General features: G+C 40.9%; 1 protein-coding gene across 7 annotated transcripts in view; it reads right to left on the bottom strand.

Annotated features, from left to right (window-relative positions):
* Nucleotides 1–24,883, bottom strand: part of LOC138751857 (disco-interacting protein 2 homolog C) — a 661,234-nt gene that overhangs the window by 137,328 nt on the left and 499,023 nt on the right. For all 7 annotated transcript variants that reach the window (XM_069914709.1, XM_069914705.1, XM_069914708.1 and 4 more), the window contains 7 exons: nt 20,901–21,024; nt 16,028–16,137; nt 13,242–13,344; nt 10,131–10,195; nt 5,411–5,504; nt 5,081–5,200; nt 859–973 (listed from right to left, as the gene is read on the bottom strand). In XM_069914709.1, coding sequence (XP_069770810.1) covers nt 859–973; nt 5,081–5,200; nt 5,411–5,504; nt 10,131–10,195; nt 13,242–13,344; nt 16,028–16,137; nt 20,901–21,024 — 731 coding nt within the window. The remainder of the gene's footprint in view (nt 1–858; nt 974–5,080; nt 5,201–5,410; nt 5,505–10,130; nt 10,196–13,241; nt 13,345–16,027; nt 16,138–20,900; nt 21,025–24,883) is intronic.

The following is a 24,883-nucleotide window of genomic DNA, read 5'->3' as shown; positions in this document are numbered from 1 at the left end:
GGTAAATTAAAAAAAAACAGGACAGTGTTCCTCCTGATCCCAGTGATAAGTGAACTGCATAAAAATAAATAAATAACAGAGCTACAAACATCAGTTTTCAAAGAATAAGCAGTGCACACGAATAAGCCTGATCACAGTTCTATTTTAGATATTACAAAATGTGATGATGAGTCATGTAATTGGGACACTTAAAGAAACAGCATTTAAGTATCGATCACCTATCCATCTGAAAATACAGAGGTGAAGTGACTTTGTGTGAAATGGGTGATTCTCTGTGTCAGGTGAATTATTAAACCACCGTAACCATTGCAATGGTCATTTGGATTTACCCATATCTGGATAAAGGAAGTGGAAGTCACACATTTTGTTTCTCCTATGCAAGGAGCAGGGGAGTTGTGACAACTATTTGCATAAAAGAACATTTTTCTGGAAGCAACTCGACAAGGGTTCATGAGTTTTTTTGGCAGACTGATCATTCAGTCTCACCTCCTTTGCAATTATTTCTGAACATCAGTTTAAAAGACTGATTTTTAACACCGGATGCTGTAATGGTTTGTGTATTCCACACACATATACATAAGTATATTCATGCATAATTGTGGTAAATTTAAGTAAGATGTTATATTCTTAGTAGTTATTAATAAATATATTGTTTTAAAATATTAGTCTCTTTGTGAATTTTTATTGCTGCTGGCCTGCAAAGTAACATGATGAATAATGAACCAACATTGCTAATATCTATATTGGATTGTGAATTGAAAGCCATAGATTTAACATGCAATGGCTGGTCACCAAAATAACAACTGAGATGCTAAAATTTACTTTCTATTTAAACTATTGAACAATGCAATGACATACCTCCGGATAGCTACAGTAAGAGCTTCAGGTGAACTGGCACAAGGACAGATTACTTCAGGTCGCAATCCTTTGCTTTGGAAAACATTCAAGAAAGCATCACAGGAAGAAATAGACCCTAAGGAGTAAAATGTTCAAAACATTAGAATAAATTTGACAATTCATGCAGCAAAATAAATCACATTGTGAGAGACCTGTTGTATTTCTCTTGATTGCTAGAGGAAAATTTGATGCAGAGCAACTGCATATAATTTACAGGTAATTAAAATTTGCACAGAATTCCCCAGAGGCCCCCATGACAACAACTTTTTTTGAATTCAAGCAGAAAGGTTCAGAAGCCTGATGTCCAGCATCTCCAAGTTTAAGAGAAATGCTATCAGGCTCCCTGCATCAACCAAACCACAGAAAGTGGAATTAAAAAAAAACATATTACTATCTGCATTACCGACTTGGCACTATTATATGTGGATTGTGAAGAAAAATGACACCTCCCTGCCTGTCTGGAATATTGTGGATTGTGGGTAGTCATGTGTCCTCCCTGCCTGAAACTTATTTGGAAGTCACATCACCTGTCAATCAAGGTTGGACTCCTGCCACCCATTAGTGCACACCATGCCATTGGCTCATTTAAATCACCTTGGGTCATTATTGGCGAGGTGCCCAGATCAGAACTATATAAAACATCGATGCATAACACATTTCTTCTTCTCTGCCTTGGACATCACTCCATGCCCGGTCGCTACTGTGGACATCCCTGGACGTGTGGCCGGTAAAGTTTGCTCTACACTGAAGCTAAGCCATATTACGGTGATAGTGCAGAAGGCTGCACTCCTGTTGGTGCAGGGAAGTGTGGGTGGGTGGGTGGGTGGGTGGGTGAGTGGGGGTGGGTGGGTGTGGGTGTGGGGGTGGGTGTGGGGGTGGGTGTGTGGGTGGCTGTGTGTGTGTGGGGGTGGGTGTGTGTGGGTGGATGTGTGTGTGTGTGTGGGTGTGTGGGGGTGGGTGTGTGTGTGGGGGTGGGTGTGTGTGTGTATGGGTGGGGGTGGGTGGGTGGGTGTGTGTGGGGGTGGGTGGGTGTGTGTGGGGGTGGGTGGGTGTGTGTGGGGGTGGGTGGGTGTGTGTGGGGGTGGGTGGGTGTGTGTGGGGGTGGGTGGGTGTGTGTGTGTGGGTGGGTGGGGGTGTGTGTGTGTGTGGGTGGATGTGTGGGTGGATGTGTGGGTGGGTGGGTGGGTGTGTGTGTATGGGTGTGTGGGGGTGGGTGTGTGGGGGTAGGTGGGTGTGTGTGTGGGTGGGGGTGGGTGGGTGGGTGGGTGGGTGGGGGTGGGTGGGTGTGTGTGTGTGTATGGGTGTGTGGGGGTGGGTGTGGGTGTGTGGGTGTGTGGGTGTGTGGGTGTGTGGGTGTGTGTGTGTGTGTGTGTGTGTGTGTGTGTGTGTGTGTGTGTGTGTGTGTGTGAAAGTCCCTGTCTGTGTAGAGTATAGGCAGCCACTGGTTTCAACTGAGGTCTGATGTGAATGTCTATATCGTTAAGAATTATACTAATCGAATACTGTTTGACGTTATCCCATTTCTCTCCTATGTGTTCATTAACATTACATGTGATTGTAACTAGGGTGGCTACATGTCTGGACTTAGGCTGGACAGTCTGGCATTTGAGGACTCTGTCCTCCGTCTGGCACCACCTCAAACTGAATGTTAATTTGTCCTCCATTTGGGGGTGTAGGCCCTACACCCCCTAATGAAGTGCAGTTTAAGGGGCAGAATCTGCAAAGGCGTCGTGAGGTGATGGGACCACACACTTACCTGTTAATTTGCAGCGTCCCGGGGTCCGAACGCTGCGCGCATCCATGTTTCTTCTTGTGCGCAGGTGTCAGTTGGCACTCGTGCATGCGCGATGGATTTACATACCAGGTGGGGGGGAGGGATTTCAGTCGGGACTCAAGAACGTTTAGGGCAGGGTGCAGACGCGTACATCTGGCGTGAATGATCTTCAGTTGCTCATCACCTCAGTCAATGATGAGATGTGGAATGTGGACTGTGATCTTTGTAACTCAGTTTTGATTCAATTTTTTTAATTAAAAAAAATTCTAACAAGTGTTTCTCGCCACAAAACAGAAATAACCCCTATGTAAGCATATTAAAGGTAGAACAAAGCTTAAAACAGGAAATAATACCGTGCGCAGCACAGTTAATGTAGTGGTTAGTGCAACACCTTTACATCGCCAGCAATCGGGACCGGGGTTCAAGTATTATACACACCAATTTATAATTTGATTGAAGAATGCCGAGATAACATGAGTATTTTTAAAGGAGATGTCAAATCATACCAGCAATACATACTTATAACTAAGTGGGTGGCACGGTTAGCGCAGCGGTTTGTGCAATGCCTTTACAGTGCCAGCGATTGGGACCGGGATTCGAGACCCGCCGAGTTTGTGCTGGATCATAGGAGTTGCTGGACCACAGAGAACCGGATAAGAGAGGGACAACCTATACAAAAATTGTTGATTTATTCTTGCTGTTTTTCATTCTTAGCATGTGAACATGAATCCCACATGCTATAATTTTGCTTAATACCTTCTTGTGTGGCACCTAATCAAAGATCTTTTCGAAGCCCAAAAAGATCATAGAGTTAAACAAGAAACTCTACTGATGCTGTGGTCAAGTTCAGTATGCTAACATGCCAGAGAGACTTAGCAGGTCATTTCTTCCATGGCTGCTGTGTTTCTCCAGCCGTTTGTGCATTGCATCCAAAAACACCATATACTGTACCCTCGTACTCCTTTTTCTCCACAGGAGGCATCTACAAGAGGCAGTGTCTCAAGAGAGCAGCCTCTATCATCAAAGACCCTCACCACCCAGGCCGTGCCCTCTTCTCACTACTACCATCAGGAAAGAGGTACAGGAAGACAAACACCCAATGGCACAAAAACGGCTTCTTCCCTCTACCCTCAGATTTCTGAACCTCAGACACCTCTTCTTTTGCATTAATATATTTTTTTTTTAAAAAGTAATTTATAGCAATCTTTGCACCTGTACAGCTGATGCAAAACAACAAATTTCGGGACACGTGCTCTTGACAATAAATTCTGATCCTGAGACACCAGATAAAGATAACCATCAATATCGAGGCAGCTTCTCTTTGTGACAGGAACAAAGAAATCCTCAGCAGTAAAAGCACCATGCTGGAGAAAATCAGCAGGTCAAACAGCGTATTTTATATAGAAAAGATAAAGACACAATGTTTTGGGCTTGAGCCCCAAGGTATGAGCAAAAGGTAGGCAAGTACTCAAACAAACCTCTGATTCACTAGCCGAATGAAGTAAAGAGTGTCCAACAATCAAAGCTTGAAGTCCACTAAATGAGAATGAGCCAACCCTTCTGGATGTGTCAGAGACAACTGAAAAGACCAGAGAGGTACCACTGATGCTGCCCCTTGTAAACTCCTTCAGATCACAAAAAGACTGCAGGTCTGACAATGTCCATAGAGAGGGATGAACAGTCCACATTTTAAGTCTGAGTCCTTTCTATAGTTTTAAGGTAGGAAGGTGGGGGGTGAATAGAAAGCAGGGGAAGGCCAGGGAGAGAGCAAGAGGTAATAGGACTCTAGACAAATGAAGATGGGAGAGGTGGAGTGGTAGGACAGAAGACCTCTGGGATGGAAGGAGTATGGAAAAAATGGGTTAGAACAATTGAGTCAGAGCAGGCTGGGGTGGGGGGAGGGGGTTCCTGAAATTGTAAAATTCTATGCATATGCCGTTGATTTTTACGTCAACCAGGCCAAAATTTTATGCCTGCTATCTCCCATTTCCACCTTAGACTCAAAAAAGCATTCCGACTTTAAACATGGACTGTCCATTTCTCTCCATAGATGCTGCCTGACCCACTGAGACCCTCTGGCTTTTCTTTGTTTGCTGGACATGTTCATTGTTACTTTATAAGTCAACAAAATAAAACAGAACTTGGGTGAGGAGCCCGAGGTCCAAAGGTTTTACTTTGCATTAATTCTGCAGAGCCGAAGATTTCCACCGCCAGGTACAATACTTTGTTGCCATCTTGTATTTCCGCGGAAGGTGATCACACTGCCAGACTTCGGCGATTGTCCTGAATTACACTTAAAAACATTTTTCACAGTGCTATAAATATTACATTGGGTTTGAAGCTTTGAAAGCTATATACAATGCCTTTTGCTTTAAATCAGCAGGGGTTTTAAGACAGGCAGCTACTTACAAGGGTTGGCTCCATCTGCTACAATTAACATCCGCAGCGAGGTGAGGTTGATGTCTCGCTGATCTCTGTGTGCGACCAAGGCCCAATGCATGTCCCTGGACTTCACGCAAGCCACTTTTGCTGAAATTACAGAGAAAGGAATGCATCATCCTCTCCACTCACTCTTCTTTATAAAATAAAACTCAAATCTGAGCACAGATTTCTTTTAAAAATATATATTAACATTCAAAGCTTTCATAGAAGGCGCTTTGAAGGTGAAATCAGGACTAACATTCAATCTGGTTCAATCTTAAATAATTGATTATCTTTAAAGAATCCTTCCGCACTTACCCTTATATGCATAGACTTTTTGTATCCACGATAGAGGATTCACCTTCATTAATGAATATGGGATACTGATCACATGCATCATGTTCATTACACTCTGAGGGACACAGCAAAACATGGTAAGAAAATAATTCAGTCAAAAATAGTACTTCATTTCAATCTCATTAAACATTCTTTCACAATTAAACCAACCTTCTTTTGAGAAATTGTAAGTTCTTGGAAATTCAACCAGCACTAGAATGTTTAAACAGACCAATCCAACTCTAAATTGTGATATTTTATTGATAGCTGTGACATATTTCAAATTTGATTACCTATATAACTATTTCACTACAAGGTCCCAGATAAAAAAAAGTTCAATCATTCTAATGCCCTTTATTCTTCTTGGTTTATTCTTGGCTTTATTAAAAAGGAATATCAGGGTTGTGTGTGATGCCATGACAATAAATCTGATATCTATTACATTGTTAGATTTGAATACTACAACTAACTTCCACTGAATATTAGAGACTAACTTAAAGTCCATTAAGGCCCATTTAATGAAGATCTCTCACCAACTAGATTTTTGAAGTGACATACTGTAAAAGTATTATTTTTCCAGGATAAAAACTGTAAAAGTTGGACATTGGTCAGGGACCATCTCTGGAAAGAGAGAAAAAGTTAACGCTTCAAATTAATAAGAACTGGGGAGAAAATTAGAAAACAAACGTGTTTCATGACGGATTGAAAGGAGAGAGAATGACTGTGATTCGGTGGAAACTGAAGAAAACTGTGCAGGAAGCAGAAGCAAACAGAGAGGAAAGGAAGGACTGAAATCATCGCACAGAGACAGGCATTGTTCTCAAAGCTATGCCTTTGACTTGGAGAGAGTATGGTGTGAGAAAATAAGTTGCTCAATAAAAGATTTAATTTGTCCAGGCAAAGGAACCTGGTGTTGGAAGGTACTGATTGGGACTTGAGGGAGAGTGAAGGGGACTCTTGACATACTAATGTGGGGTAGAGGTGCAAAGGCATTAGATATCCAAAGTAAAAATGAGTTGGTTGGAACCAGGAAATTGTAAACTGTTGGTGAGGCAGAGGGCATTGGAGAGGACTGGAAGAAACTGGACAAGACATGAAGGAAAAAAATAAAAGAGGGAGTATTTACAGAGAAATTCTGACAATTCAACATCCAATCATTGAGAAATATCAAAAGGTTCAGTATCTTGCTCAGGTAATGATTCCGTCCTCATAATCCACTCTCTGGGCCCTTGGTTCCCACACTCCCAATCCACTCTCTGGGCCCTTGGTTCCCACACTCCCAATCCACTCCCTGGGGCATTGATTCTTACACTCCCAATCCACACCGCTGGGCGTTGGTTCCCACACACCCAATACACACCTGGGCCCTGCTTCGTACACTCCCAGTCAACTCCCTGAGGCCTTGGTTCTTACACTTCCAATCCACACCCTGGGCCTTAGTTCCCACACTCCCAATCCACTCACCAGACCCTGGTTCCCATACGTCCAATCCACAACATGGGACTTGGTTTCCACACTCCTAATTCACTCACTAGGGCCCTGGTTCCCACACACCCAATCCACATCCTAGGGCCCTGATTCCCACTCTTCCAATCAACTCACCATACTTGGTTTCCACCCTCCACTTGCTGGCTATTCGATCACCATTCCTGTGATCCCCTTCTACTCGCTAGGCCCCGGTTTCAGTGGTCCTCGTCCGCTTGTCGTGGCCCTGTATCCCACACCCTGTCCACTTGTTGGGGCCCTGGATACCACATACCATCCACTTTCCAGGACACTAGATCTCACACATCCTGTCCACTTGTCAGAGCCCAGATCCCACATCCCATCCACTTTCTGGGGCCATGGATCCCACATTCTGGCCACTTGCCAGGGGCCTGGATCCCACATCCTGTCCATTTGCTGGGTCCCAGGATCCCGCATCCCATCCACCTCCTGGGACCCTGATCCCACACACCCTATCCACTGCCAGAGTCCCAGTTTCCCCTTCCATTTGTCCATGGCCTAACTTCTCATGGTTCTGTTTCCCATGCTCCCTTTAAAACCATGAAATTTCATAGAATCATTACTGTGCAACACCTAACAAAAGGTGAAATACAGATGCATTGGAATATTAACAAACTCAAATGAAATGATTCAAAAGGCTTGCTATTCCACTACCATCAATGTCCCAGATATACCAGATTAATAGAGCTTTACTGTAAGTTTTGTGGGACAAGAGCAGGTAGAATCAATAGGTGTATCAGGACATTCCTGGTTTTCGGGGAGGAGGTAGAAGTGTGTAGTGTAGGATTGGTGGCTATGGAGGGAATATCTCTCGAGTAAATAAGGCCAGTGACTGGGAGATAATGGCCCATGTTTTGTGATGGGAGTCTTGGTCCAAAGAACAAGCTCTGTTCAATCACTTTGTCTTCCTTAGTTTCCAACCTTACAAATCTACTCTGTTCTCCCCAGTCTACTCCACTAACATTTAACTATGCTAAATAGATTAAAAGTCATGACCTAAATATTAGCTGCTTTTACCGCTCCACAAATACTGCCCGACTAGCCAGCAATTTCAGTTTTTGTTTCAGATTTCTAGACCTGCATTTGTTATTTTGCTTTACGATATTCAAACCACATCTAAAACTTACAGAAGTCAAGCTACAACTTCCCAATTTTGTTTTCATTAACGCTACATTAAATTCTGTACACAATTTGAGAACACAAGATACATGAATGGTGTAACTGTGAGTAGTAAAGGACCTGACAGTGTTTGGCAAGCAAACCTTCTGAACAACTCTGTGCAGTGGGTCAATATGGACATCATTATTGAACCTATCACAAGTGGGTTCACTGAAGATTTGTATTGTTCTTAGTTATTTGTTAGCCTTGTTTTCTCTATAAAAAAACACAAGTAAATATCTATATTTACATAGAACTCTTTCTCCATAAAAACAATGTGAAACCCACATTTTGTGAAGTGCTTAAACACTAGGCAACACATCTTGCATCTTCTAAAGTTTATTTTTCTCATTTTCAGACTAATCGTTTCGGGAAACCTTTTTGGAAACTACCCACTCAATGTTTGGCTTAATTCTCTTTCCATTCATGTTACTTTGAATTTCTACTGCGCACAACTTAACTCAAATTTAGTTGTTTCACTAAAAGATAAAATCTAATGCGCGGATGTAATACTTTATAACAGCAATAGCAAGGGCTGTTTCAGACTTAATCCGATAGTTGGTGAGCTTGTTGACAAAGATTTTAAGTGACTAGCTTTGGTAAAGTCAAATCCAATTTGAGATAGATGGAAAATAACCTGCAGAAGAGCAGGAAATTTGGCCCATTGAACCCACCTTGCTATTTTTATTGCTGAACATAAATGTAACAGTAACAGGCCTTTTTAGCCCATGAGTCTGTGATGCCCAATTACACCCAATAGCATATAGCCCCTGTACATTTTGAAGAGTGGGAGAAAGCTAGAGCACCCTGAGGAAACCCAAGCAGACATGGGGAGAACATACAAACTCCTAATAGACAGCGCAAGATTCAAATCCGGGTTGCTGGCGCTATAACAGCATTGCTCTAACCATGACACTAACTGAGCTGCCCTTTTCAAGTTCAAATTTATTGTCACAATCTATGTGGTTCAGTGAGAAGAGTCCTTTTGTGTACAATCCGCCGAGATAACTGTTCGCACAACGTGGTTACAGGGTTGCCTGAAAAGGAGTTTGTAGGTTCTCCCCATAACTGAGTGGGTTTCCTCCGGGTGCTCTGGTTTCCTCCTACATTCCAAAGACATTCAGGATTAGCAGATGGGTGCATTTGGGCAGCATGGGCTTGTGGGCCGGAAGGGCCTGTCACCGTGCTCTATCTCTAAATTAAAATAAAATTTAAAAAATAACTGACATGCATAAAGCTGTACAACGAGCAAGAGCACAATTACGCAAATTGATGTTACAGATTAAGTCATACAAAGCAAGGGCTGCATCAGAGTGTTGTTGTGAGGTTTTAAAGGTGAACATTTGAAGGTTAATTTAAAACTTCAGTCCGCCTTATACTTAGGTGAAAAATCACAGGAAAATGATTTATTCAGGACCAGTGACATACAGGAAGATGATGGCAATGAGTGCATAGCAAGGGCAGCATGAACACACTGTTGTGAGGTTTTAAAGGTGAAATTAAAATTTCAGTGCATCTTACACAAGAGAGAAAAAATATGTTTTATTCAGGACCATTGACAGGCAGGGAGAAGATGACAGAAATGAAAATGTGCAAAGGCAGCTCTAATGTGAGGATCTGATGGGATGTCAGTAGCTGCATTCACAGGCCCAGAGCAAGCAATCCTTCATTCCAAAACTTCACTGAGGCGATTCTGAAGTGGTGAGATTGAAGAGGAAAGAGAGAAAAACAGAAAAGTTGTGTTGGTCCCTGGGTGGCTGGACCAAAGAACCTTCTCCTGCTCAAGCACATTCGTTCTTATGATGGATAGGTACATCAATGGGAAGGGTATGGAGGGCTATTGTCCGGGTTCAGGTCAACGGGACCAGGCAGAATAATAGTTCAGTATGTACTAGGTAGGCCAAAGGGCCTGCTTCTGTGCTGCAGTGTTTTGTGTAAAATTAATTATTAATCAAATGAAACCCACAGCCTTCAATACAAAGATAACATGGCGTTCTGATCTGCTGTATGTATATGCATGTGTGTAATAAAAACTTACCGTAAGAATACCATGCCACAAGCCAACATCTTTCTTAAAATCCAATACATTCACAATGGTCTCCGCTGTTTAAGAAAGATAAGACTATCTCAACTAAAGTAAAGCTTCTGAAGAGAATAAAAAATAGAATATATTTCATTTCAAATCCAAATGTCACTTAATGTATTAATTACTTCCTCCAATGTTCCCCTCAAGCACATTCTTTCCTGAAGGCAGATGTGGTTTCAGACTCATAGCTATTTGCTGGTTGACGCATATGTAGTGATTGGAGTGATAGGAAGCATTGCTGGTCTGTTTACAACCAAATAAATGTACCTCAGCTCTTGTTCTGCTGTTTCTTGTGCATCCATTGATAGATAAAAAAGAATGGACACTGAACACACATCCACACAATTACATGTGTTTACCTTATTTGTCTGGAATGAAGGCAAAGGCTTTCCAGCCTCACCAACAGAACTGTCTAACTCAACCACAATAAAAGGCAGTACACACCTTGTGGTGATCCCTGTATTGCAAGCAGGTATGTAGTACGTAGCTACTTGTAGTTGCTCTCTGCTAGCTGGTATGGAGGACCGGTGCTATAGGCTAACTAGGGGGAAGTAGCCCCCTTGCTTGCACATAAGTGTTCCAGTCCACTACTCTCAGCTCAGAGAGGGAATAGCCTCGTAGATGTTCTTGCTAATAAAAGCCTATGTTATTCGCATAACTCCTGTCTCATGAGTTACTGACTGCAGTTTTCATGTGTGACTGACTGCGGTTCACACACCAGTCACTGAAGAAAACATTTTGGCTCATGACAATCAAGGGATGATATTTCACAACACCAGCTTTTACGCAAAATTTTTCCTAGTATTCTATAGTTTTTTTATTTCCTGGATAGAGTTTGCAATGCATTTGTTAAAAACCTTCTGACTATACTTCCTGAGCATTATTAACAAAGATGGATTTCCATCTTGACTTCCATCTTGCTTTTTGAATAATTTGGAGCAGTTTGGATTTGTTTTGGAGGGTATTAATTTTAAAAATAAAAAGATCATCACCAAGGCAAGCTTAGTGTCAGTGTATCTTTCTGTTCTATTTGCATACAAGTATTTTTTTGTTAATCACTAATTATTAATAAAGAACAATTTAGGTTTTGGTTTAATACGGTGACATGAAGGTGGCTCTTGTGGTCACTTCCTGAATTCCAGTGGGCGTTTACAGAATGTAAATCACCAAAACAAACTTCAAATGAGCAAGTTTGATTGGCCATCTATTGACACATCAGGAGCAGCAAGATTACAGTAACCATTTTAGTGTTTAATTATCTCGATGTAAAGATACTCAGGAGGATGACATGGCGTAGGGCTCCTGCTGCAGTTTTAATGCATGGAAACAGGCTCTTTGGCACAACTTGTCCATGCCAACCAAGTTGCCCAAGCTGGACTTATTTGCCTGCTTTATGTCCATCTCCCTCTATTTCCTGCATGTCTAAATGTCTTTTACAACTGTATCTACCATTGCTTCTGGCAGCTCATTCCATATACCCACCACCCTCTGTGAAAAGGTGACTCCCACCCCACTCTCACCTTAAACCTACGTCTTCTAGTTTGACACATGAATATTTACCTTATTTGTGCCCCTCGAGATTTTATAAATCTTTATAAAATCACCTCTCAGCATCTTATGCTCCTCCTCGATGAGAAGTCCCAGTTTGTTTGGCTTTCCTTCTAATTCAAGCAGTAACATTTGTGTTATATTGCGGGTTATAGCCTCAGCAACCCACAATCGAACTTAATGCCAGTGCAGTGTTCAGGTTACACGTTCTTCCAATGAACATGTAGATTTCCTCCAGATCCTCTATTTCCCCCTCATGTTCTCATGCTGGTTTGAGAATGCAAGTTTCAAAGTCATTACCAAAATAGTTGGGCAGAGAACATTCGTGACTCAGCACGGTTAAAGCTGATGACGTAGAATAACAACAACTCCATATTTGGCAAAGAGAGTAAAAGACTAATAACCATTGGGTAAGGGACACAGCCCTGATTCACGAATCCCCAGAGAATTCTAAGAAACATGTATGGAAAAGTCTGTTCCAATGTTCTGGAATGTATCTCTATAAATATTCAACCTAGGAGCCATGAGGCAGACTCCCTTGTGGTAGGATTAGCTGCATCAGCAGTGCTTCTTGTTGTAACAGCGTTTCCGAGTTTTGCAAAGCTAATTTTAAAACATTTTGCAGCTGTATTTGTGTTTGTTTATCAAGCAATCTCAGGTCCATTTTAACAGGTTGATAGGCTAATTGGTGACTCTAAATAGCAAATTATTGAGAAGCAGTTGGTGACAGGACAATGAGGGGGCACATTAGAGAGAATTGGTTCTAGAGAAAGGTGTGGGAATGGGATTGCTGTGTGAGTCAGTAAAACACTGATAGACCGAATGGCTTCATAAATATGAAAAATGAAATGAGAAATCACAAAATTACACACCGCTGAATCCTATGACAAGGCGTGAATTTTATTCTGAAAAAGGCAGCAGAATTTTGGAAAGCAACTACAATGCGAATCGTAATATCTCACCTATAAGAGGGGCTGGGGAGGAGGGGAAGAGGGAGGGTGCTAAACTCTGAAGTGAGACCATGTGGCTTAGATTTCCTATTCGTTATTGGTTTAAAATCAACCTGCACTGATGCTAATAATTTATGGTTCCAATTAACTAATTTTCAAAACTGCTGGAAATTACTCATTTGACTATAATATTAACATCCTAACATTATCAGCACCCATTACAATGCCGATGTGAACATAAAAACCCACATTAGTAAAAGATAATGTTAGAATTATAGTAATTCCTTCACATTCATCATTCAGAAAATAGATAAGGGAGTTATGTTTGTTAATGGTTTGCAGTTTATTTAATTCAATAAGTGCTATCTCCTCTAGAATCGAGTGTGGATTTAATTTGGTCTTTCATCCCCACTCCACCACCCACCCGTACCTTCCATTTCTATGCAGTCATCAACTCATGCTCGCCTAAATTTCACTGCAAGGCATCAGTGTCTCATTATTCAGAACAACATTACATTGCAGCCCATGTTTTACTTGCTCTAAGTAAGAGGAAAGATAGCCTTACCTTCTGTATATGCACATGCTTGAGTCAGAGCCTGACAATGGGTCAGGAGTGCAATTCTGGTCACAGTGACACCGAGTACGCTGCCATCCTTACATGTCTTATACTAACAATAAAAACAGACCATAGACAGTGATGGAGTTGGGGGCACTCACTCAGTGCAATGTATTTCGCAACCAATGTTCTCTCTAATTTTTAGAAGTCAGTGTGCGCAAAAATCATATGTTATGCAAATTTTTTCCCCTATGACAAAAGCATGTGCGCACTGAATGCTTGTGCAAATGTAAACTTGAAATAGTTTCAAGATCATTTTGGCACGGCCCATCCCTCGTGCTAATAAAACTGTACTGGCATGTTTTAATATAATTCAAGTATGATTGCATTCTATGAAGTAACGTATTTATTTAAGATTTTACTGCATTATTCTAGGTAACTAACCTTTCATGAGCACATTAATTTCCTTTGTTCTGGTTGCAAATCATTTGCGCACATGCACACCTTAGAGGGAACAGTGTTTGCAACCGGTTATTTTGTTTTTGACATCTAAAGGGCTTGGACTTCTCCAATAAGTCCATTGAAGCATTTCAACCCAATTTGCTATGATGTTGGCACATTCTTCTTCATTACTCCAGATATGTATTAATAATATCTTGCTTAAAATGAGATTTTTTATTTTTGTTACACAAATCGTGATTTTGTTTTATATGATTCCAAGAGTATTGAACAAAATTGTGTTACTTCACAAATTGAATTGAACTAAAATTCTAATTTCTATCTTTTGACATATTTATAATGCATTACCAGTCAAAGACAGTGAACCAATGAAACAATACATGACTTAATTTTCTTTGAAATCCTGTAGAATTTTTTGCATTTTAAAATTGTTCTGTAAGTGGGGGTTATTTTTGTAGAAGTATAAAGTGGAACCAGAGTAAAATGTAGTCGATTTAAAACACTCAACACAAATAATCAACTCTTGATTCCAAACTACTTTTATGCTTCAAAGATTATAGTAATTCAAAAACATTTTAGCAATTGTTTTTTTTACAATAAAACTCTAAACTACTACCATTGAATTTTGAGATGTAAATGAACTCCTAATAGATATTCGTGATCACCACATCTGATTTTCTCTTGAAATAACATTCTATGATCTCTTTACTCGCATACAATTTAGAAATGCACTCGTATCTGGCTGATATAATTTTACTCCCCTGATTACAAAGCTATTTCAGACCTTGAAATAAGACAGACTAATTATTTTGCATAAAATTTATAAGAATACATGAAAATACGAACAGAAATAGTTCATTGTGACCTTCAAGCATGCCGCTCTATTTAACCGGATCATAGCTTCTTTAGGACCTCTTCTCCACACCCCTCTATTTCTTGGTCAATGAAATATATATCTACCTCCACTTTAAACACTTCAAAGAAGCAGCTTTCACCAACTGCCAGGGCAAAGAATTCCAGAGATTCACTACCAGAAGAAATTTCAATGTACTTCCATTTTAAATGACTGGCCACCTATCCTTGTTGAGAATCTCTTACTTGCAAAAATACATCCTAACAATCCTAACATTTACCCTGTCAAGTATACTTTGGATCTTACATGCTTGAATAATGCCACACCTTGTTCTTCTAAACTCCAAGGAATACAGGACCAAACTATTTAGTCTCTCTTGGTGAAACAACCTTCTCGTGGAAGTTCAACTTGACGCAAGTTCTCCTCTATATTTGTAAAGAATCTTTCAAGAGGGTAAAGTTAATTACAGAAATGTAAACATCTTCAGGAGTTATGCAATAAGGATGTCTGCTAGTTAATTCAAAACATAACTTGTCACCATCAAAAAACTCTTTACATATAACCTCCCCACAGTAATCAAACAGACACAATGGTCTTTAAGAATGCAGGCACCAGTTAGCAGTGAGAGTCCACTTCATAGATTTGCTTTGAGAACCTGACAAGGCAATGTCTTCTATTGACACTAACAAACATTAATACTTTAAGGTCATTGAAACCAGCCATTGGATTCTGACACTAACTGCACAGGCAAAGACAATAAATAAATGTTCATGTTAATCGACTCTCATTAATTTTTTTGCTTCTGGTGTACAAAAAGGTTGGTTCTCAGGAGTGGAACCCTTGCATAACAGGAGGGTTGCCTGTGTTGATGCAGCAAACCTGGAAGATGTTAGACAAGGGGGATTTTCTCACTTGCTTCAGAGTTACTGGCAGGATACTCTTGTTGAAGTTATGGAACAAGAGTACAAGAAACTCTGAGTAATTCCACCTTGCTTAGGTGAAGACACCCAATTGAGAGTAAAGCTGCCCACATGATATTATACCAATGTACAGTCTAATGAATTCTCTGTACACCTATCAAAAAGGCTTGCTTTATTTAACATCCCCAAATGCAGCCAGGAAAACATAATTAAAACTCAGCAAACTTGACTGCTCCCCCACCCCCCCTTTTGTCTGTTTGCCAAAATATAATCAAAATGATTGACTGAAAATTCTGAGTGACATCTGTGGGTGTTTTGGACTGTGTGCTTACACACTGAGAATGTAAGACAAAATTGGCTCAACCAAGCATCTATTAAAACTACATCTTATACATTAAATGTATCCCAATCACCAGCATAAGGTTCCTATCTAATGAAAAAAAAGGTATAAACCTTTACTTTTATGAGCATCTTTGAAAATCTTAAAGAATCATACAAAAGGAAGTTATGATTGACATTCATTAGGTCACAAAGCAATTTTACTTGAATTCAGATCTCCTCACCTCAATGTATGCAGTGTCATTGTTTGCATCCTTGATGTGAGGGAACCAGTCCCGTGGAGGTTTAGACAGGTGTTTAGATTCTGTTACAAACCACAGCAACCGTGGCCAGCCTACATTAAAACGACAAAATGCAATTTCAGGTCAACCTTTTTCAAAATGAGCTTTGCTCTGTCAAGTGAGGAAGCACAAAACAGGTAGTGGACACAGCCCAGGACGTCACAGGCGAAACCCTCCCCACTATCGAGAACATCTATGGGGAACGCTGCCATCGGAAAGCAGCAGCAGTCATCAAGGATTCACATCACCCAATACACACTCTGTTCTCACTGCTGCCATCAGGAAAGAGGTGTAGGTGCCACCAGACTTTCAGCACCAGGTTCAGGAACAGCTGCTACCCCTCCACCATCAGACTCCTCAATAACAAATTCAATCAGGGACTCTTTTAAGGACTCTTACTTGTGCACTTTATTGATTTATTTTCCTCTCTGTATTGCAGAGTCAGTTTGTTTACATTTTAAAAATTTGTTTAAATCTACACATTGTGTCAGCTTTTTTTTGCACTACCAATAAGTGGTAATTCTGCTTCGATTGCCGGTAAAAGAATATCAGGGTTGTGTGTGATGTCATGCATGTTCTCTGACAATAAATCTGAACTCACTGATTAACACAAGTCATTAATGAGATTTAAGTTACAACCATCCTTGATGCTTAGACATTATGGATTAAGATGCTGGGATTCTCTAACTGAGACACACAAATGGCAGATGATGGGATCTGGAGAGAAAAAAAAAACTGCTGGAGGAACTCTTTGGATCATTCACATCCGTTGAGTTAAGGGAATGATCAATGTTTCAGGATGAGACTCAACATCAGGACTGAAGGTGCAGAGGGATGATAGCCAGATTATAGAAATGAGAGCAAGGGGAGTGGGGCAAGGCTGGTAAATGACAGGTAGAACCAGATAAAGGGGGAAGAGGATACCAGGTAGATGGAGCCAATGGAACCAGGAGGGGCAGATGGAACCGGATGGGGCAAAGGCAAACCTGGAAGATGATAGGTGGTACTGGATGAGGGAGGGAACAAGGTGCAGATGAAGATACAGGAGGGAGAAGAAAGAAGAAACCCAAGAGTATTGATAAGTGGAAGATGGGTAAATGGAAGCAAGTCGGAGATGCTGGTGTCTTGTTAATGAGGGAGGAGAGTTAGAAAATTGAACAGAGGGTGGATTGGTGGGAGTGGGAGAGGAACACTTGGGGCTGGGGTTACCTGAAATTATAAAATTCAATACTGATACCATTAGGGTGTCAGCCGTAGTGGAATATGTGGTGTAGTTCTTCTACTTTGCATTTGGCTTCAGTGTAAGAACATAAGAACATGAGTAGGAGTCGGCCATCGAGCCTACTCTGCCATTCAATGAGATCAGGGCTCATCTCCATCTATCTGCCTTTTCCCCATATCCCTTAGTTCCCCTACCATGTAAAATTCTATCCAATCTTGTTGGCTTATTATAGAATGTAATGAGCACAGTACAGGCCCTTCAGCCCACCATGTGGTGCTGACCATATAAATCTACTCCACAACAATCTAACCCTCCCCTTCTTCACACCCAAAACCCTCTATTTTTCTTACAACCATGTGCCTGTCTCTTTAAAAAAAACCCATTACTCTCTGTGGGAAAATAAAACACACCTCAGACAACTCCCCTAAACTTTCCTTCACTCACCTTAAATAGATGACCTCTGGTATTTGATATATTTACTGAGGACACCTCCACTACTTCAATGGGCAATAAATTCCACATATTCACCACCCCCTGGAAAAACCAGTTCCTCCTCGTTACTACCCTGAATCTTGAGGCTACGTCCCTTCGTTCTGGTCTTCCCCACCATTGGAAACAACGTCACTACCTCTGTCTAATCTACGAATTTCATAATTTTATGTTTCTATAAGATCCCTTCTCACTCTTCTAAATTTCAGTGAGTACAGTCCCAGGTGACTCTATCTCTCCTCATAGGCTCACCCCTTCATCTCTGAAATCAACATGGTGAACCTCACATTTATCAACATTGTACCCCATCTGCCAATTCCTTAGCTACTCACTTAACCTATCTATATCTCTCTGCAGACACTCTCCATCCTCTGTGCATTTAGCTTTTTCACTCAACTTGGATACACTACACTCTGCTCCCTCTTCCAGATCATTTATGTTTATCATGAGCAGATGCAGGTCCAGCACCAGCCCCTGTGGCACACCACTCACCACTGGTTGCCAACCACCTCTGTACCCAAATCTTGCTTTCCATTGTTAACCAATCCTCTATCCATGCTAAATACATCAACCCCCAACCCTATGCACCCTTATCTTCAGTATGTCTGTGTAGCACTGGAGATAGCCAAGAATAGCCATGTTTGTATGGGAATATGGTTAAAATGACATGCCAATGGAAGCTCAAGCTGGCAAGATGCTCTACAAATTGGCCACCTCATTGCCACTTCATCTTGATGAAGTAAAGGAGGCTACATCGAGAGCATCAAATATAACAGACAAGGTTGAAGGAGGTGCTCACGATCCTCTGTCTCACATGGAAGAACCGTGTAGTTTGCTGGATGGTGGTGAGGGAGGAGGTGAAGGGACATGTGTTGTACTTCCTGCAGATTCAGGGGAAAGTTTCAGGGGACAGAGAGGGGTGGAGGGGAGTGGACCAGGGAGTCAAAGAGTGTGGTACTTGCAGAAAGGGTGAGGAGGAGAGGAAGATAATACTGGCAGTTGGATCCCACTGGAACTGGTGGAAATTCTTGCGGCAAATATACTTCTTTCCATTTTTTAAATGCTCTATTTTTTCCAGATTCTGGGCACTTAGAAAATTCAACAAATCATTTGAAAAGACCTGGTTTGACGTAAATGAACACACATCCACACTTCATTCCATAGACAGTATGTTGAAAAATTGAATTCTGTGAATACTGGCATGTTTAATATGGGAAGAGCTTGCCAAATATATTTTCTTTTTGACTTTAATACTCTTTTTTCCTCCATCCATCCTTCTCAAAATTTCAGTGCATCAAGGTTTACGTAGCCATTCAGTAATATTAAAGCACATGGCATGCAACTTTTGATTATTAGTTTTCTATTGTGAAACAAAATATATACAGTACGTATCAATTTGTGGGAAATACTATCATATCTTATTCACTAAGGCAATGATGTCCAACATATCCAATTCAGACCTCAGTTTTTTTTTAATTGTTGCCAATACAGATCATTGGTATAAGAAATTGAACCAAGACAAAGACATTTGATCATTTTGTTGGATTTTTAAAATGCAATCAAGTAAGTGCAGAAATCGATTTCACACAAACATAGAAAAGAATAACAATGCAATTAAGTACTTGGAACCCAGGTTTAGCATTGTTTATTAGCAAAGTAAAACTCGTGTTATTCCATCTCAATAAGTGCTACATTCACATGCTGATAACGCTACCTTAATGTCTAATGTTAGCCAATCCTCTCAGCTTCTGAATAAGGTTGTCAATTTCTTTCCAATTATAGACACTGCTGGATTTGCAAATAACTGGAACTGAAAACGCTAATGTTAGCTTTGTTTACAATTCCTCCAGCCAAAGAAGATATTTTGATCCCATTCGTTTAGAATAGATTTGCTGATTGTCTCCATCGGTGAAAGGACTAATTTCAAATCCATTACACTATTATAATCCATACCTGTCAGTGTGGAAATTAAACACTCTAAATACTCATCCAAGTACCATATTAGCAGTAAATTGTTTAAATGAGTTAATATTTGTTAAAAGTAAATTGATGAAAATGTAAATAGTAATCACATAATATCATAAAATTCAAATTGTAGAATTAAACGTCTTTGTTTGCATTTAGCATGGATTGTCAAATTTGGTTAAAAATCTCCTTTTATTTCTTTTTCCAGAAATGAAGTTATTAAATGCCATTTTTTTAAAATAAGATGCACTTATGGAGATATATAAAATCATGAGGGGAATAGATAAGGTGAATAGTCATTCTTTTAAGGATAGGGGAGCCTTAAGGTTACAGGATTTTGACATTATTTCAGATTTATTGTCAGAGTACATACATGATATCGCAAACAGCCCTGAGATTCTTTTTCCTGCGGGTGAGGCCGAATTACCACTTATTGGTAGTGTAAAAAAACTGTACACAGTACACACATGTAAACAAATAGAGAAATGTAAACAATTGACTGTGTAATACAGGGAGGGAAAAAAATGAAGTACAAAAATAAGAGTCTCTAAATGAGTCTCTGATTGAGTTTATTATTGAAGAGTCTGATGGTGGAGGGGTAGCTTAAAAGGGGTCGAAGAGGCAACTTTTTTCAGGCAGATGATGGTTTGAATATGAAATGAACTGCCAAAGGAAGCAGTAGAGCCAGGTACAATTATGACATCTGAAAGACATTTTGACAAGTACGTGGATATGAATAGTTTAGAGCAGTGGTTCTCAACCTTTTTCTTTTCACTCATGTACCACCTTAAGTATTCATTATGCCATAGGTGCTCTGTGATTAGTAAGGGATTGTGGGTAGAAAGAAAATGGTTGAGAACCAGTAGTTTAGAGGGCAAATACTGTCAAATGGGACCAGGTCAGATAGCTAGCCCACTTGGTCAGCTTGGATGAGTTGGACTTGTTCCTGTGATGAATAGCAGTTATTCTGTGGGGAAACTGCTGTCAAACATCAAAAAAAAGTAAAATTCACTATTCATAACATTGTAGGTAATATTTTGGAATATTTGAAATGAGATTTTACAAAGAAGTTAATCCCAACAAAATGTGACCAACTGGGTAAAAGTGAACATGAAGATAAAAGACACGAATGCCTGTTACCTTTAAACTGCAGGATCTCGCCTGTTGGACTTTTCGGCAAACCTTTATGACAAGCATCGCTGGTTAATGCCACGGTAACCCCACAACTTCCCAAAAGAAAACCAATTTGTTGGCTTCCAGCGTCCTGGTGGGAAATGGTAAAAGAAAAGTTTGTCCTGTGTTGAATTTCAAATTTTCAAAGATGAAAATTTAAAAGGCCGTAGCCTGATGTGCCTCAGTGAAAGTACATGGTTTACACTAGAAGCACTGCAATTTAACTTAATACAATTCACACAATTATGATGTAAACAAAATGAAAGTCACAAACTCGTTGGCACTTTATATTTTGATAATCATGCATTAATGAGGATTGACTAATGAGTGCCTTGGCTGATTCCTTCCTATAGAAGAATATTGTCATGGGAATCTACCACTAACCCACTGACACTTTCATGGTGGCCCTTGCTTTCAATACAGAGCAAATCCGGAGTGGCAACATGGCCTCTGATAGATTTATTTCCACTTTGCTGATTCACAGATCGTTAGCTGGAAGTACTGTTGTTTGAACTGGTGGTTCAGTGGGATGGTGTGCTGAATGTACAATGTACTGCAGGGAAAGCTTCCATGAACTTACAAATATTACCAATGCTCAATCGCTACCATTCAGAACCTGACCTCCTGAACTTCTCTTCCTCACAGCATGAAGGTTAAGCGAATCAGCTCTGTGAGGAAAATCCTTTGCAAATACCCAAGTGTGGCATTCTTCAGCCCACTGCAATGATTCACCATGCCTCTTGAAGCTCATTTTGAAGGACACTTGACATTAAGGGCCAAGCAGTTCCATATCTAACCATAATCTTTCAATTGCTTTCTCTTGCTCTGGACAAAAGTAGACTAAAACCAGTTGAATAAACCCATGGATTCGCCACACGCAGAATGCCCTTTGACAAAGGCCAGCAACCATCAAGATCAATAGGCGTTTCTACTGTTGACTTTGTAGCCATGTTCTGTATCCCGATTGCAGCCACCAGTCCACCAGCTTCAGAGTCAAACCACGCACAGAGAAGGATACCACAGATATCGGAATTTCTGGTTTCTTGTAAGGTAGGTAAAAGCCGGTATGCATTGACATAGTGGAAGCTGGACTCCTGTACTCCCCCTCTCCTCATCTTCTTCCCTCTCCCCCCTTCCCCTGCCATCTTCTTCCCCATCTCCTATCCTCTAGCTCTCACTCTCTTCCCTTTTCCTTCTGTCTCTTTTCACAGAGCCATTAATTTTCACCTTTCCTCCTTTCATATCCATTAACACCTTTCGTCTGCTGGTCTGTTTTCCTCCTCCCCCACCCACCCCCCATATTCTTCCCCCTTTCTTTTCCCAGCCTTTTAATTCAGACGCTTATCTTTTTTCACTCATAACATGAGGAAGGGCTCAGGCCCGAAACATCAGGAATATATCTTTACCTCCTATGGATGCTACAAGACCGGCTGAGTTCCTCCAACATTTCTGTGTGTTTTAGCTACAATCACAGTGTCTGCAGACTTTGCTGTTTCATTTCTTATGAGTTGGTTAAGCCATGTCAGTTTGGATGTGTGTTAAGGATTATGTGGTGTTCTGGTTACCGCATTACAAGAACAATATGGAAGCTTTGGAGAGGGTGCAGGAGTGGTTCTCGGCGACGTGGCCTGATTTAGAGAGTGTTAGCTACAGGGCCAGATCCACTGCTGTACTGATCCATGTTCTATTCCTGCCTCCTGCCCCATCTGTGAAACATTCTACAGATCCCATATTGACCTCATTAACATATAACATATAAGTCACTTTAGAACGCACAACACAGTAGAAGCGTCACCCTCTGTTCCAGAGGACTGCCTGAGAAGAAGACTACACAGAGGTTTATTCTTTATTTACTGCCCGCCAGGTTATTCTCTGTCAATCATTTTTCAGAAAACATAGGCAAGTTATGCCAAGGCATAAACCACCTGGGAATTCTGTGCACAATCCTCATCACCCAAACTGTGCCTGATTACTTGAGAGTGAATAAAGAAATTTAGGAGATGTGACTGAACAGTTTGCTGCACTAATTTGAATATCAGTGAACAATGCTGTGGTGTAGAGCTGGAGTACAGTTATGTCAGTTCAGGTAAGGAAGTCTGGTTGAAAAGCAATTAGATGCCGGAAATCAGAAATTAAAAACAGCCACTCTAACAGCAATTGAGAGAAATGGAGTTAATCTTTCAGATTTGTGATTTTTAAAAAATTCTGTTCTCTTGCTGCCTGATCTCCTGAGTATTTCCACCTTTTTCAGTTTTTATCTATTAAGAGAAGCACAATGCCTACCCTGAAAGCCACGAAGTAAATCCGTTTGCCTCCTTTCACCCAAACTATATCTCGCCAATAGAAGAGGAAAGCTGCAAATAGCAGCTTCACTGAGATGAGCACCTTCCTGAGTTTAAAGTAATCTCCCCACCAGGATGATTGTTGCAGTCTATCACAAACTCAGCTCACTTTGGGAAGACCTTGTGGGAGGTCAAGATAAAAACATCATCAAATATATTGCCTGACTCAAAGAGTAATGCAGTTTTATGCTGTGGTCAATAGGATGAATTGAATTTAAATGAGGATTGTGCACAGAATTCCCAGGTGGTTTATGCCTTGGCATAACTTGCCAATGTATTCTGAAAAATGATTGACGGAGAATAACCTGGTGGGCAGTAAATAAAGAATAAACCTCTGTGTAATCTTCTTCTCAGGCAGTCCTCTGGAATAGAGGGTGACGCTTCTACTCCTGTGTTGTGCCTTCTAAGGTGACTAATGAGGCCAATATGGGATCTGTAAAATGTTTCACAGATGGGGCAGGAGGCAGGAATAGAACATGAATCAGTCAGTACAGCACAGGAACTGGCCCTGCAGCTAACACTCTCTAATTCAGGCCACGTCGCGGAGAACCACTCCTGCATCCTCTCCAAAGCTTCCACATCCTTCTTGTAATGCGGTAACCAGAACACCACGTAATCCTCAACACACATCCAAACTGACAAGGTCTTGTAGCATCCATAGGAGGTAAAGATATATTACCGACATCTTGGGCTTGAACCCTTCTTCAAGGTATAAGCAAAGAACAGGAAGAACTGATGGCTGGTAGGGGAGGAGTCCAGACCAACAATTGGATATATTAAGAGCAGAGGTGAGAATTAATTTTGGCTCTGTAAAAGGAGACACAGGGAAAAGGAAAGAGAGAGAGAGAAAAAGTGCATTGGGGGAAAGGCAACGGGGGAAGAAGAAGGGGGGAGGGTTAACTGAAACTGGAGGTCAATGTTAATGCCATCCTGTTGGAAGGTTCCCAGAAGGAAGATAATGTGTTGTTCCTCCAATTTGCAGGTGGTCTCAGTCTGGCAGAGCATGAGACCATGGACAGACATGTCAGTAAGGGAATCAAACAGGGAATCCTCTCCTTGCCAGTCTACAGTTTTATTCTGATGCCTTCCTTTTCTTTGCTTATACCTTGAAGAAGGGCTCTGGCCCAATATATTGGTAACATAGCTTTACCTCCTATGGACAAATGTGAGACGTAATGAGTTCCTCCAGAATTTCTGTGAGTTTTTAACTCTCCAACTCATAAAACTACAACATCTTCCTGATTTTTTTACTCAATGGTCCAGTTATTGAAGGCAAGTAATATCATTTGTCTTCTTTACTACCCTATCTACTTGTGTTGCCATTTTCAGGGAGTTAAGGACTTGCACCCAAATATCTCTCTGGACATCAAAGCTCCTGGGTGTCCTGCCATTTACCACATAGTTTCTTCCTTTGCGACTCCAACCTGGTCCGGGTTTGTCTCTTGGTGTCCGTAATGACCTTCTAGCTGTTGTAGCTGCCCTTCCTGTACCTCTCTGAATCACCTGATCTGTACGCCACAGATCTGTTCGTCAGCTAGTTGTGGATATCTTGGTTCATCCATGGCTTCTGGTGAGGATACATTTGGATATCCCAAGCAGGAACACAAT

The sequence above is a fragment of the Narcine bancroftii genome, chromosome 1, assembly GCF_036971445.1.
Source record: "Narcine bancroftii isolate sNarBan1 chromosome 1, sNarBan1.hap1, whole genome shotgun sequence".
NCBI classification, from domain to species: Eukaryota; Metazoa; Chordata; class Chondrichthyes; order Torpediniformes; family Narcinidae; genus Narcine; species Narcine bancroftii.
Note: the sequence above shows the minus strand (reverse complement) of the source record. Positions and strands in the feature narration are given on the sequence as shown.